This window comes from Phascolarctos cinereus, unplaced genomic scaffold (genome assembly GCF_003287225.1).
Source record: "Phascolarctos cinereus isolate Bilbo 61053 unplaced genomic scaffold, phaCin_HiC Scaffold_3;HRSCAF=262, whole genome shotgun sequence".
Taxonomy (NCBI): domain Eukaryota; kingdom Metazoa; phylum Chordata; class Mammalia; order Diprotodontia; family Phascolarctidae; genus Phascolarctos; species Phascolarctos cinereus.
This window is the reverse complement of record NW_027555736.1, coordinates 229,476,069-229,489,124: the sequence shown is the minus strand read 5'-3', so window position 1 is coordinate 229,489,124 and position 13,056 is coordinate 229,476,069. Positions and strand designations below refer to the sequence as shown.

The 13,056-nt window shown below is 44.6% G+C and overlaps 2 protein-coding genes across 3 annotated transcripts in view; one reads left to right on the top strand and one right to left on the bottom strand.

Annotated features, from left to right (window-relative positions):
• Positions 1 to 3,562: 3,562 nt before the first annotated feature.
• HEATR4 (HEAT repeat containing 4) overlaps positions 3,563 to 13,056 on the bottom strand; it is an 81,326-nt gene continuing 71,832 nt past the window's right edge. For both annotated transcript variants that reach the window (XM_020986343.2, XM_020986344.2), the window contains 2 exons: positions 12,796 to 12,857; positions 3,563 to 5,771 (listed from right to left, as the gene is read on the bottom strand). In XM_020986343.2, the coding sequence (XP_020842002.1) occupies positions 5,610 to 5,771; positions 12,796 to 12,857 (224 nt within the window). In that variant the 3' untranslated portion in view covers positions 3,563 to 5,609. The remainder of the gene's footprint in view (positions 5,772 to 12,795; positions 12,858 to 13,056) is intronic.
• On the top strand, positions 10,131 to 12,741 carry RIOX1 (ribosomal oxygenase 1). Its single transcript, XM_020986346.2, has one exon. It carries the CDS (start codon positions 10,173 to 10,175, stop codon positions 12,690 to 12,692), a length of 2,520 nt encoding a protein of 839 aa, XP_020842005.1. The 5' UTR covers positions 10,131 to 10,172; the 3' UTR covers positions 12,693 to 12,741.

Below are 13,056 nucleotides of genomic sequence, written 5' to 3'. Positions count from 1 at the left end.
TTGCAGTGGAGACCAGCCTGGAGTGACCCTAGGTCAGACCAGCAGCTGCCTTGAAACTTTAGCATCAGGGAGACTGGCTGGTGGCATTTCCTCACTTGACATGCCCTCTGTTGTTTTGTTTTGTTGGTTTTTTTTTTCTGAATACGTGTTGGGCTGATCTCAGTGAATTCCAAACCCACAATCCTTTCCCTTATTCTTTCCCCCAGTGTATTAGCTGGAAGGAGATGTGATGACAGTGGTTAATTCAGCCAAGCAGTTTTTTGAAATAGTTTTAATTTTCAAAAGCTTTCTTACAGCTACTTTCATGGTGCTATCATTCTTTTATAGTTACACCCTTTTAATATAGCTTCAGACCACTAAAAAGTCAATCCTTTTAATATATCTTATGACCACTAAAAAGTCAAAAAAGCCTTATGAATGGAGTTAGTCAGAGAAGAGGGGGAGATTTCCCAGAAATTCAAGGCAGGGGCTCCAAGCAAAGATGAAAGATTTTCCTATTTTAGTAATTTTGTGCCATATTTCCGTGCATAACCCTAGACTATCTAGAACCAGAAGCCTGCAGCACTGTCCCATGAGCCCTAGAGATCCTGAGGATAGTGGGAGGAAGAATAGCTGTGCCATTTATATAGCACTTACTATGTGCCAGGCATTGTTCTAAGCACTTTACAATTATTATCTTACTTGATCCTCACGACAACCTTGAGAAGTAGGTGCTGTTATTGTCCCCATTTTACAGATGTGTAAACTGAGAGAAATAAAGATTAAGTAATTTGCCCAGGATCACACAGCTAGTAAGTGTCTGAGGCTGGATTTGAACTCAAGTCTAAAAGTGGAAAAAAGAGAGAATCCAATGGTGAGCGGGCAGATTACTTGGACCTTTGGCAAATATCCTCTGATACAGTTAGTAGCATAAGAACAGTGCCACCTAATGGCCAAATGTATATACTATTTTCCCTAGCTAGTTAATTAATTGACAACCTGCTTCTCTGTCTATACCTCGCAGAAGAGGGGAGGGGGCCATCTCCAGTCATCCTGATCTGTGTCTTGCCACTGGACCCAGATGGCTGGTGATTTAGCACAGCCCTCCCTCACTTAAATCCAATTCACTTGCAAGTTATGGCATCACCTTCCTGATGTCATGGTCCTCTTCTAGAATAAAGGACAAACAACATGTCTGACTCTTCATGACACCACAGACCATAGCACAGAAGACCTTTCTATCCTCTGCTATCTCTTTTTCTGTTGTTGCACTTAGTACTATTTTCCCCTTAATTATATGGAAAGATAGTTTTCAACATTCATTTTTGTAAGATTTTGAGTTCCAAATTCTTCTCCCTCCCTCCCTTTCTTCCCTCCCCCCCCAATCTATCCGATATAGGTTATACATATACAATCATGTTAGACGTATTTCCACATTAGTCGTGTTGTGAAAGAAGAATCAAAACAAAAGGGAAAAACCATGAGAAAGAAAAAAAACAAAGACAAAAAAATGAAAATAGTATGCTTTGATCTACATTTAGATTCCATAGTTCTTTCTTTGGATGTGGATAGCATTTTCCATTATGAATCTTTTGGAATTGTCTTGGATCATTGTATTGCTGAGAAGAGCTACGTCTGTCATAGCTGATCATCACACGATGTTGTTACTGTGAGCAATGTTCTCCTGCTTCTGCTCACTTCACTCGACATCAGGTCATGTAAGTTTTTCCAGGTTTTTTTGAAATCTGCCTGCTCATCACTTCTTACAGAATAAGAGTAATCTATTACACTCATACAGCACAACTTGTTCAGTCATTCCCCAATTGATGGGCATCCCCACAGTTTCTAATTCTTTGCCACCACAAAGAGCTGCTATCAATATTTTTGTACATGTGGGTCCTTTCCCCTTTTTTATGATCTCTTTGGGACACAGACACAGTAGTCTCCACTGTCTCTTGAAGTCTGTCCAAGTTCATGTTCATTGTTTCCATGATATTATCTATTTATCTCATTTTCTGGTGTCCTCTTCATTTTGCTTTCAATCTTTCCATACATCAGGGTATTTTCTAATGAATCCCATCTTTTCATTATGCAGCCAAAGTGTTTAAGCTTCAGCTTCAGTACCTAATCTTCCAGTGAATAGCCTGAATTAATTTCTTTAGGTGTTAACTGATTTGATCTCCTTGCTGTCCAAGAGACTCTTAAAAGTCTTCTCCAGCACCACAACTCGAAAGTGTCAATTCTGCAATTCTCACAGCACTCAGTTTTCCTTATAGTCCAACTCTCACAGCTATGTATTACTACTGGAAAAACTATAGCTTTGACTCTGTGGACCTTTGTCAACAAGGTGATGTCTCTGCTTTTTAGTATATTTTCCAGATTTGCCACAGCAATTGGGGTTAAGTGACTTGCCCAGGGTCGCATGGCTAGTAAGTGTCAAGCGTCTGGTCTGAGACCAGATTTGAACTCAGGTCCTCCTGACTTCAGAGCTAGTGCTGTATCCACTGGGCCACCTAGCTGCCCCCAAAAAGTATTATTCTGACAAAACTCTATTAGGTGGGGCAGTGAATAGAGCACCGGCCCTGGAGTCAGGAGGACCTGAGTTCAAATCAGGCCTCAGATCAGATACTTGATACTTACTAGCTGTGTGACCCTAGGCAAGTCATTTAACTCCAATTGCCTAAAAACAAAACAAAAAAAACCCCCCAGCTTTCTTAGTCTCTGTCCTCCTTCATTTTGTACTCCAAGGCCAAACTTGCCTGTTATTCTAATTGTCTTTTGATTTCCTACCTTAGTACTCCAATCCCCTTTGATGAATGGCATCTTTTTCTCATCCTTTTATTGACTATGAAGGCTACTCCATTTCTTTCTAAGGGATTCTTGCCCACAGGACTATATGTAGTGATTACCTGAATTAAATTCCCAAGGGGAAAGATAACACGGTCCACTTTGAATATGTTGAATTTGAGATGTCTATGAGACATCCAAGTAAAGATGTCTGACAGGCAGTTGAGGATTTAATACACAGATTTAGGATTCATTTGAATGAAGGTGATAATGAAACCAGATGATGAGGTCACCACGGAAGAGCATGAAGAAATGGATCAAGAAACATTTTCAGGCTCACTTATCTCCCTCTTTTCCAGACCCCTACAACATTTATAGTGTACCTCAAAATTAGCATTTGATTGAACACAGTCAAATCACAGACCTCCAAATCTTATTTTGTTTCACTCATTTGATTCTTTTCTGTCCCCTCCCTATCCCATCCACCAACTACTCTGGAGATTCCTTGAGGATAAGACAGAGGCTGTGTCCTACATAGCTATGTCCTATCAAACCACCCCCCACCTCACCCCAACCTGGAACAGCACTGTGGACATACAAAGTACCTGCATACTCACCAATTGTTGATTAAAGAGATTAGCCTAATTCTTCTATTGTCCCCAGATCTGGGACTTAAGGCATTCACAAAAGAAATAGATCAGGCAATGATGCTAAATGCCATACACTTTTATTATTGGCATAGTTTAACCTATACAAAGAAAGGCTTAGACCTAACTTGAAATATATATGAGACAGGAGGAAGCCAGGGTAAAGGAACAGGTGTCTCGGTTACTATAGGGACAAAGATACATTTGGGTCTTGTTTTTCAGTTGGGGGGTTGCTAGGTTCTGGGGTATAACAATCTTCGGGCCACTGGAGGAAGAAGGTTGTCAATGATTCTTTGAATCATTTTGCCTGCCCTCGGGACGTGGTACACCCAGGTTACACATACACAAAGCCCTAGTTGCTCCTTCTACTCCTACTAGTTCAGAAGAATACCACCTAAATTCCATTCTCCATAGCAGGACTGTGCAGTGGTAACAGGTTTTATATATGGTATGGTTGAGTGCAAGATTTGCAGACAGGAAAACCTGGATTTGAATGTTGCCTCGGATATTTTGTGACCATATGCTAGTCACTTCACTTCTGTGATGTTCAATTTTTTCATCTATAAAATTATACCTGTAGTACCTACCTCTGAGGAATATTGTAAGGTTTTTCAAAGAGGTCCATCTGAACTAGACGTTTTTCAGACTGCCACAACTATTCTAGCCTATGATGCAAATGACTCACAATGAAATGTTTTCCTCGTAGAGTGGTTATTACAGGAATAGAAATCAAGGAAAGGACCTGAACAGTATTGTTCATTGTATAGAATTCTTTGTAGCTAGATTATTTTTTTTCCAAAGGCCAGATATTGAACAATGGAAGTAGTTTTATTACATAAAACCTCTACATACTCAAATTAGTTGTCACAATGGAATTTTATCTATAACCATCTATATTAGGTCTAGCAATGAGGCTCAAGAATTCACCGAAATTCCTTAGAGTTTTCTCTGAAAGTTGTTCTACTCTTTTTTTTTTCTTCTAATGTTCAGAGGGCATGTGAAAAAAAGGTTCCTTTTTTTCCTCCAGTAATTGTGTCCCACAGTTTCCACGGACTCTTTCAGAAATACCAGTCATTGACTTTTGTGGGGGGACTATGTTTCTTTATGCTCATATTCTGTTTATAATTATGGTACCAATAATATTAAGGGGGTGAGAATGGAAGGAGGCCGAGAGTCAGAAGGGAGGATGAGAAGTAGGATTTAAAACTACTTTTTTTTTTCAAGTTTGAACGCCGAATGACTCAGCTCTTTAAAGAGGAGAGGTCCACAGGCATTATGTAGGTAAATAGTAATAGTGAAGGAAACTAGATCTTCAGAATATCTTCCCATCTGTCCTGTAGCCACTACTCTGTGTTCTCACTCAACTCCAGCTAAACTTTTATGAGCTCCCCCAAGAGTTTCTGAGGGCAGGAGCTGGTTTATCTATCTTCACATCCCACTCACTTTGCATATGTAGATACTTAATGTTTGTTGAACATTTGAACATGTTGAACACCACGTCATGTTGACATAACTGTCAAGCTTGTTCTGTTGAATGAATGACAGAATTCTGGTTCCGTCAGAAGCCTAACTCTTTTAGAGGTCATTAAACATTTTAAGGCTGCAGTATCAAGAGAATCATTGCTAATCTGTTTTGTGGAATATTTGAGGTATATACTAGGGATTTAAAAGTAGTTACTACCTCCCACTCACAAGGGAGAGAACATGATTTAGCCAGTTAGGGTTTGTGATGGATTCCAGGGACATACCCCACCCTCTCCTCCAACTTTGATTAGTGGGTTGAAGCCACTGCATTTGTCCTTTCCCAAACCTGTTGATAAAAACTCATCAGAGCTGATTCTTGGTTTGGGGAAAGGAGCTCCGGGCCATGCCTCAAAAGACCTCCTGTGCATTGTGCAAAACATGCCAAAGCTCTACTTATTTTGAGTTCTAGTGAACTAGAGAGCTCTGGTGGGGAGAGAAGGAGTTGGATCAACCACTCCTCAACAATGACTTAAATTAAGAAATTAATCCAGTTCCTCCTCAGCATCCAGTTTATAGACATACTGAACAAACAGATAATACAGAATGATAAGATAGACTCTTCTGACAACAAAGCTACCTATCAGTTGTCTACTTCTTGATGGGATCAAGGGGATTTTTTTTCTTCAACTGGAAGATGATGAAAAGGTCTTTTTTCTTTTCTTTTCTTGGCTTTTATTCAGTCTTAGATAAGCATTGGGCCTCACTAAATGGTCCCAAAGCAATCTTTTTTTCCCTGATGGTTTTTAGACGTTTATTGAGTGTTACTCTTTCAGGAATCTTCTGATCAAAGATGGGACTCCTACTGAAGGCATTTGGTGTAGGTGATCGCACAAGCTATAAGAGAAATATTGACACATGAATGCAAACACTGAAAAAATTTTAAAACAATAATATGACTCATGTAAAAGGTTCAAAAGAAAGCTTTATGTGCCTGCTCTTTGGAGAAGCTGATAGCACTCTACTGGAAGGGAGAGTCAGGATAAATACCTGGGGCTAGGTACTGCCTTTACCAGGGAATGAAACCAAATATGGAAACCAGACCACCTTACAAAATAATTAGACATCTTCCTACTGGCCTTTTGGAAAAACTGGTGTTATTGTTCGGTCGTTTCAGTTGTGTCTGACTCTTTGTGACCCCATTTGGAGTTTTCTTGGCAAAGATACTAGCGTGGTTCACCATTTCCATCTTCAGTTCATTTTACAGATGAAGAAACCGAGGCAAAGGCTTGCCTAGAGTCATACAGCTAGTAAGTGTCTGGGGTCAGATTGGAACTCAGGAAGCTTTTCTGACTCCACGCCTAGCGCTCTATCTACTGCACCACCTACCTGCTGGGTAAACTGTACTTTATGTCTTTTTAGAATTGAGGGGAAGAAACAACAAGGGAGAAGAAAACCATTGAAAACTGTGCCTAAAGGTTTAGTATCCTGGGGATCTGTCAGGCCTAACTGGTAAAATATGTCCACTTAGGCATAAGTTGACATGATGAGCTTTGGGGGAAGTCAAGAAAATTCCTCTGCACCCCCGCAAAGCTCCCCATCCGTATAACATTGACTGAAGTTCCTCCATTAGAGATTCATTCTTTCAAGTTGAACATTGCCTTCTTTATTAGAAATACAAATATCCTTGGGAAAGTTGTCACCCAACACCTTAGCATTCAGTTGCTTATGGATTTAAAGATGGAAGGGAATTTAGAGATCTTCTCACCTTATAGGTGAGAAAACAAACTCAGAAAGATTCATTGACTTGGCCAAGAGCACACTTGTAAGTGGCAGAAGTAGGATTTGAATCTAGGGCCTGGAGTCAGGAAGACTCAAATTTGTGAGTTCAAATCTGGCCTCAGATGCTTACTAGCTGTGTGACCCTGGGTAAGTCACTTAATCCTGTTTGCCTCAGTTTCCTTATCTGTAAAATGAGCTGGAGAAAAGAAATAGCAAACCACTCCAGTTATCTTTGCCAAGAAAACCCCCAATACAGTCACAACTGAATGACAAAAACAGGGTTGTTTTCGAAGAAGACCAATGATATCACAGGCTGATGTCTTCTTGACTTGTGCATAAATTGGATTTAAGTCAGGCAGAATGGGGAGGAGGGCAGGAAGCTTTTCTGGCCTTAGTAAAATCTTGTCTGGGGGCAGCTAGGTGGCACAGTGGATAGAGCACCGGCCCTGGATTCAGAAGGACCTGAGTTCAAGTTCCGTCTCAGACACATAACACTCACTAGCTGTGTGACCCTGGGCAAGTCACTTAACCCCAATGCCTAATCAAAAAAAAAAAGTAAAATCCTACCTAGTAGGTCAATGCATAATGTCTGTTTTGCTTATCATCTTCTCCATGGCAGGTTTCACCTAGAATAATTCAACCTTCTCATAACCAACTTAAATCATGCTTTGTTTGATCTTAATTTGTAACAATCTTTAATCTGAACCTCTTTTGGCTTTGCCTGATGTCATCTCTAAAAGGACCAGGAAGTAAACTCTGAACAGTGTAAAGGGAACTGAGTAGTTATGGACAATGGAATTGCTTTTGTGGAGAGAATTGAGAGCTGCCACAGGAAAAGAGATGGAACTAGAGATGGCCAGCCTTCAAAAAGCCTCTCCCCATCACAAAGGAAATCCCAAGACAGAGATATATGGAAAGGATGAGGTCACAGGAAAGGCTGGGAGGAGATGTCTGTACAGGAAGTGAAATGAACAAAGTCTTCCTTCAACCGAGCTGAGTGTTCTCAAACTCACCAGCCAGAAACGCATGTCTCAAGTCCTGTTCCCTGTGAAACTTGCACATGAACATAGAAAACAGTTCTTTTTTGAAAACTCCCAGAGGAAAAGGATGACTTGCTCACTACTTTAAAAAAAAAAAAACCAAAAGATAAAAAAACCACAAACTTTTGTCTTAACATTGGCTTTCATTTCCAAAAATATTCGTCCTCGTTTCCCTGAGTGAGACACCCTTTGTAACAAAGGATAAAAAAGAAAGAGGAAAAACAAAGCAGTGCAGGAAAACCAAGCAGATCAACCACATCTGACAGTATATGCGGTGTTCCACACCCGTATTCCCCCACCTCTGCCAAAAGAGGGGGCAGTGCATTTTTTCATCTGCTCCTTGGGGACCAAGTTGGGCATTATAATTATCTTTTTATTGTTGTTGTTATTACTGTTCTTTCCATTTACATTGTATATGTTGGGAGGAAACTAGACTAGAAGCAAATATTTAATAAGCACCTACCAAGTACCAGGCGCCGTGCTAAACACTTCATAAACATCGTGTTTGATCTGGGCAACAACCCTGGTGGTAGGGGCTATTATTATTCCTAATTTCAGGGCTGAGAAAACTCAGGCAGCAAGAGGTGACTTGCCCAAGATCATACAGCTAATAAATGTCTGAGGCAGGATTGGAACTCGGCTCTCTCTGGCTCCAGACTCAGCACTTTATTCATTGTGCCACCTAGCTACATATATGCAAATCTATCTGTCTCCTGGTTTTACTTCCACTTTGCATCACGTCATGTATCTTCCCATATTTCTTTTTATTCTTCATTCTTGTTTCTTACACAAATGAGATGCTTTACTTCTTTAGGACTCCCTATTGTGCTTCATACAGCTTCTTAGCATGTAAGCTTCATACACTTCAGAACACTTTAAGAATTCAAAGACCAACCCTCATTCCAGAGGACCAGTGATGGAGCTTGCTACCCACTTCCTGGCAGTAGTGATGGGCTCAGGGTATAGAACAAGACCAGATTTTTGGACATGGCCTATTCCTTACTAACATTTTGTTTTTCCCAAGTAGTGAGGGATGGTAAGAGGGAGAGAAAAAAGATTATGTTCATTGAAAAAAATCAAATAAACCTTAAAAAAAAAGAGGGCAGTACTTTTAGGAGGGTGGTATTTCTACTTAGCAGCATCTGGCATATGTAAATACCACCACGGTTGTTGGTAGTGAAAGTGTGGAGCATGATTTCCCCTACTCTGTCCATCCCAGAGTGAGAAAGGCTCCCAGAACAACCTTGCTGCTAGGTTTCACTCCACCACCCCCTTCTCCTTTCATTTCTTCTGATAACCATGTTCAAAGATATACTCCACCACCACCACCACCCCCCACCCTGTCTCCCTACTCCCCATCTCGTGGGCAAGTACATAGTAGAGGGAGCTGGGGAATCCAGAGCAGGAGTGTTTTTCAGGTGTTGGGGGAGGGATGGAAGGGGATGGGAAGAAAAGGGAAGAAAGGAGAGAGGAGGGGGAAGGGAGGAGTAAAAAGAGGAGAAGGGGGAAAAGGAAGGGAAAAGAGGAGGAAGAGAAGGAGAAAGTGGATAGAGAAGGGAAGACGGGAAAGGAGAAAGAAGGAGGGAAAGGGAGAGAGGAGGAGGGGAAATGAGGAAAGAGGACAATAAGGGAAGAAGGGGAAAAGAGGGGAAGGGAAAAGGGAGGAGATGGAAAGGAAGAAGAGAAAGTTATAGTCCTTTCTTCCACAGTTCCAGGATAAGTGAACTTTAAAATTGCACGTATTTGCAATTTTACGGCAATTACACCTGGGCAATAAATACTTATGATTTGGGCTAGTATTCTATTTATATAACATTAGTTTAAATCAGAGGTTCTCAAACTTTTTGGTGTGAGGACTCCTTTACCATTCATGCAAAAATAACTATAATAAATCCATTACATGTTAACATAAACATGTTGAACGAAAAATAACTATATTTTCCCAAACAACAAAAATTGAATGGCACTTTCACATATTTTTGCAAATCTCTAATTTATGGCTTAATGGATTCTCCTATCAGCTTCTGCACTCTATCTGTTGCGCTCCCGTAACGTGAAAATCCAGCCTCTCCCAGGTTTATAGTTGAAAAAGGGAGGAGTATTTTAACAGGCAAATAATGTCTTAATATTATTATAAAAATAGTTTTGACCTCAGGGTGTACTGACCACACCAGGAGAACCACGGCTTTAAAGGATTTTAACCTTCGCCCCTGGCATCAGGAACTAAAGGAGAGGACCGCCCTAGCAAGCGAGACCCCGCCCCCGCAAACCCAGGAGCCTAGAGCCCTTCTAGTGAGGGGAGCACAGCAGGGCGCAGAGCCGGATCGTGCTCCTTGGAAGGCCCCGCCCGGCCCGGCGTGCTGCGTCACTTGCGGAACTTCCGGGACTGCTTTTTCAGGACCGCAGCTGGAGGCCCAGACGGAAGAGGAGGAGCCCCGGCAGCTACCCTTTTTTTTTTTTTTAAACAGTCCCCAACATGGACGGCACACGTGTGTCTGCTTTAGCCATCTACCGCTTGCAGGAGCGCGCCGGCATCATCCAGAAAGAAAAACCCCGGCATCTGCAGAAGCCGAGAAAAGGACACCTCCTGTCTCTGTCCAAAGACATCAAGAAGCAGCAGAAGGGGAAGAAAAAGGTGAGCCTAACTAAGGCATGCCCCCAGGTAGGGCTAGAGGGACCCGAGCCTCTGCCAAAAAAAGATAATGACTTGAAACTGGAAGGGGAGCCCGAGGCAGGAGCTCCGCAGTCCAGTCCGCCTGCAGCCGAAGCAGAGAAACGGAGCAGGGGCCCAAGAAGGCAGAAAGCCCAGAATGAGCCCGCGGAGCCCGGAAGGGACCTGCCTCCGACGGGTCGGGCAGGAGAGGAGAGGGAGGTGGAACCGCCTTCTGCACCTGCAGCAGAAGCGAAACGGAGCGGGGCTTCAAGGAATCAGAAAAGCAAGAGACAGGCGGCGGAGCCCGAAAGTGCCCTGCCTCGGACTCCGACGGTTGCGGTGGGAGAGGACAGGGAGACGCGGCTGTGTCCTTCAGTAGTAGAGAAGCAGAACGGGGTCCCAAGGAAACAGAAAGTCAAGAAGAAAAGAGCTTCGCCTCCGACGGCTCCGGGAGGAAAAGAGAAGAAGGTGGAACAGTGTCCTGGGGCCGTAGAAAAACTGAGCGAGGGTCAAAGGAAGCAGAAAGTCAAAAGAGAGACGGCAGAGCCCGAACGAGTCCTGCCCTCAACGGCTCCGGGAGGAGAGAGGAAGGTGGAACAGCCTCCTGGGGCAGTAGAAAAACTGAGCGAGGGCCCAAGGAAGAAGAAGGTCAAGAAACAGGCAGCAGAGCCGGAAAGGGTCCTACCCCCGACGGCACAGGTAGAAGAGGAGAGGGAAGTGGAACCGTCTTGTGGGGCAGGAAAGAAGCAGAAGATTAAGAGACAGGCAGCGGAACCCGTAAGGGCCCTATCCCCAACCCCGACTCTTGCGGTGGAAAAACTGAGCCTGAGCCAAAAGCCTAAGAAAGTTAAGAGAGATAAGGCGGAGTCCCAAAGGGTTGCGGTGGGAGAGAAGAGGAAGGTGGAAGAAGGGGCGAAAGTAGAGCTGGTAGAGGGGCTTAACAGTTGCGGAGCGGGGTCCGGGGCACCCTTCCTGCAGCAGGTTCTCCAGGAGCTGGGCCATATTCCGCACAGCAAACGTCGGGCCGCCCGTCTCTTCGAGTGGTTGATCGCGCCGCTGCCTGTAGACCATTTCTTCAGCTGGATGTGGGAGAAGGACGCGGTGCTGGTCCGGCGGGGCAACCCGGATTACTACCGGGGCCTTTTCTCCACGGCAGAGCTGGACGCGGTGCTGCGCGGGGAGGACGTGCAGTTCGGGCTGCACCTGGACGCCGCGCGCTACCGGAACGGCCAGCGCGAGACCCTGAACCCGCCCGGACGGGCTCTCCCGGCCACCGCGTGGGCTCTGTACCGGGACGGCTGCTCCTTGCGCCTCCTGTGCCCGCAGGTCTTCTCTGCCGTCGTGTGGCAGGTGCTGTCGGTGCTCCAGGAGCACTTTGGCAGCATGGTGGGCGCCAACGCCTACCTCACTCCCCCGGGCTCCCAGGGCTTCGCCCCTCACTACGATGACATCGAAGCCTTCGTCCTGCAGCTGGAGGGGAGGAAACTCTGGCGGGTCTACAAGCCGCGGGAGCAGGCGGAAGAACTACCCCAGTTTTCCAGCCCTAACTTTGGACCCCAGGGCTTGGGAAAACCCGTGCTGCAAGAGGTGTTGGAGCCCGGGGATCTGCTCTATTTCCCCCGGGGCTTTATCCACCAGGCCGAGTGTGAGCCTGGGGTACACTCTCTGCACCTCACTCTGTCTACCTTCCAGCGCAATTCTTGGGGGGACCTGTTGGAACCCCTCCTGCCGGCGGCTTTGCAAGCTGCCGTGGAGGAGGACGTGGAATTCCGCAGAGGTCTGCCGAGGGACTACCTAGATTACATGGGGGTTCAGCATTCAGAATCTGGGGACCCTCGTCGAGGGCCTTTCCTGGAGAAGGTGCAGAGATTGCTTGCCCGCCTGGCACAGTATGCACCTGTGGATGCTGTGGCCGACCAGAGGGCCAAAGGCTTCCTCCACGACTGTCTGCCTCCGGTGCTGTCAGAGAAGGAGCGGGCACTGAGTGTGCATGGGCTGCCCGCCCGGTGGGAGGCCGGGGAGGCTTGGGATGTGGGGGCAAAAATTACCACTGAGACGCAGGTCCGCCTGCTTCGGCATGGTTTGACTCGCTTAGTGAGTGAAGATGACAGGGTCTTGTTGTACCACACCGTGGAAAATTCTCGAGTCTATCATCAGGGGGAGCCCAAGTACCTGGAGATTGACTCGCAGTACACAGATGGCATCGAGTACTTGTTCAGTTCCTACCCAGGTTTTGTGCAGGTGGGAGACCTGCCTTGTGATAATAGGAAGGACCAGATTTCCTTAGTGACCATGTTATTTGAAAAGGGACTGCTGATCACTAAGAAACCTCTGACCCCGTAGTAATTTTTTGTTGAGTAGAAGTGAAAATAAAGATGTGTTTTTGTTTTTACTTCCTTATTGAGATGTCTTCCCTTGGCAATCCTCTAACTATGCTTATACATACCTCTAAGGCTTTTTCCAAGGCACAGGTATCAGAAGGTGTCGGAGTGAAAGGGCCATCAGGATCTAGGTACATAAAGGAAAGAAACCACATCTGTAGAAGCAAAGCCTGGCCTATCTCTGTGCATTTGGCACACTTGCTATTTAATGCAAGTTTGCAGGACCAGCACAGTCTGTCTGATTTAGAATTTGAATAAACTTATTTTCATTCAATAGGTATTAAGTAAGACTTTTATGAAGAACTCTGTGCTTGGCTGGGGTAAAT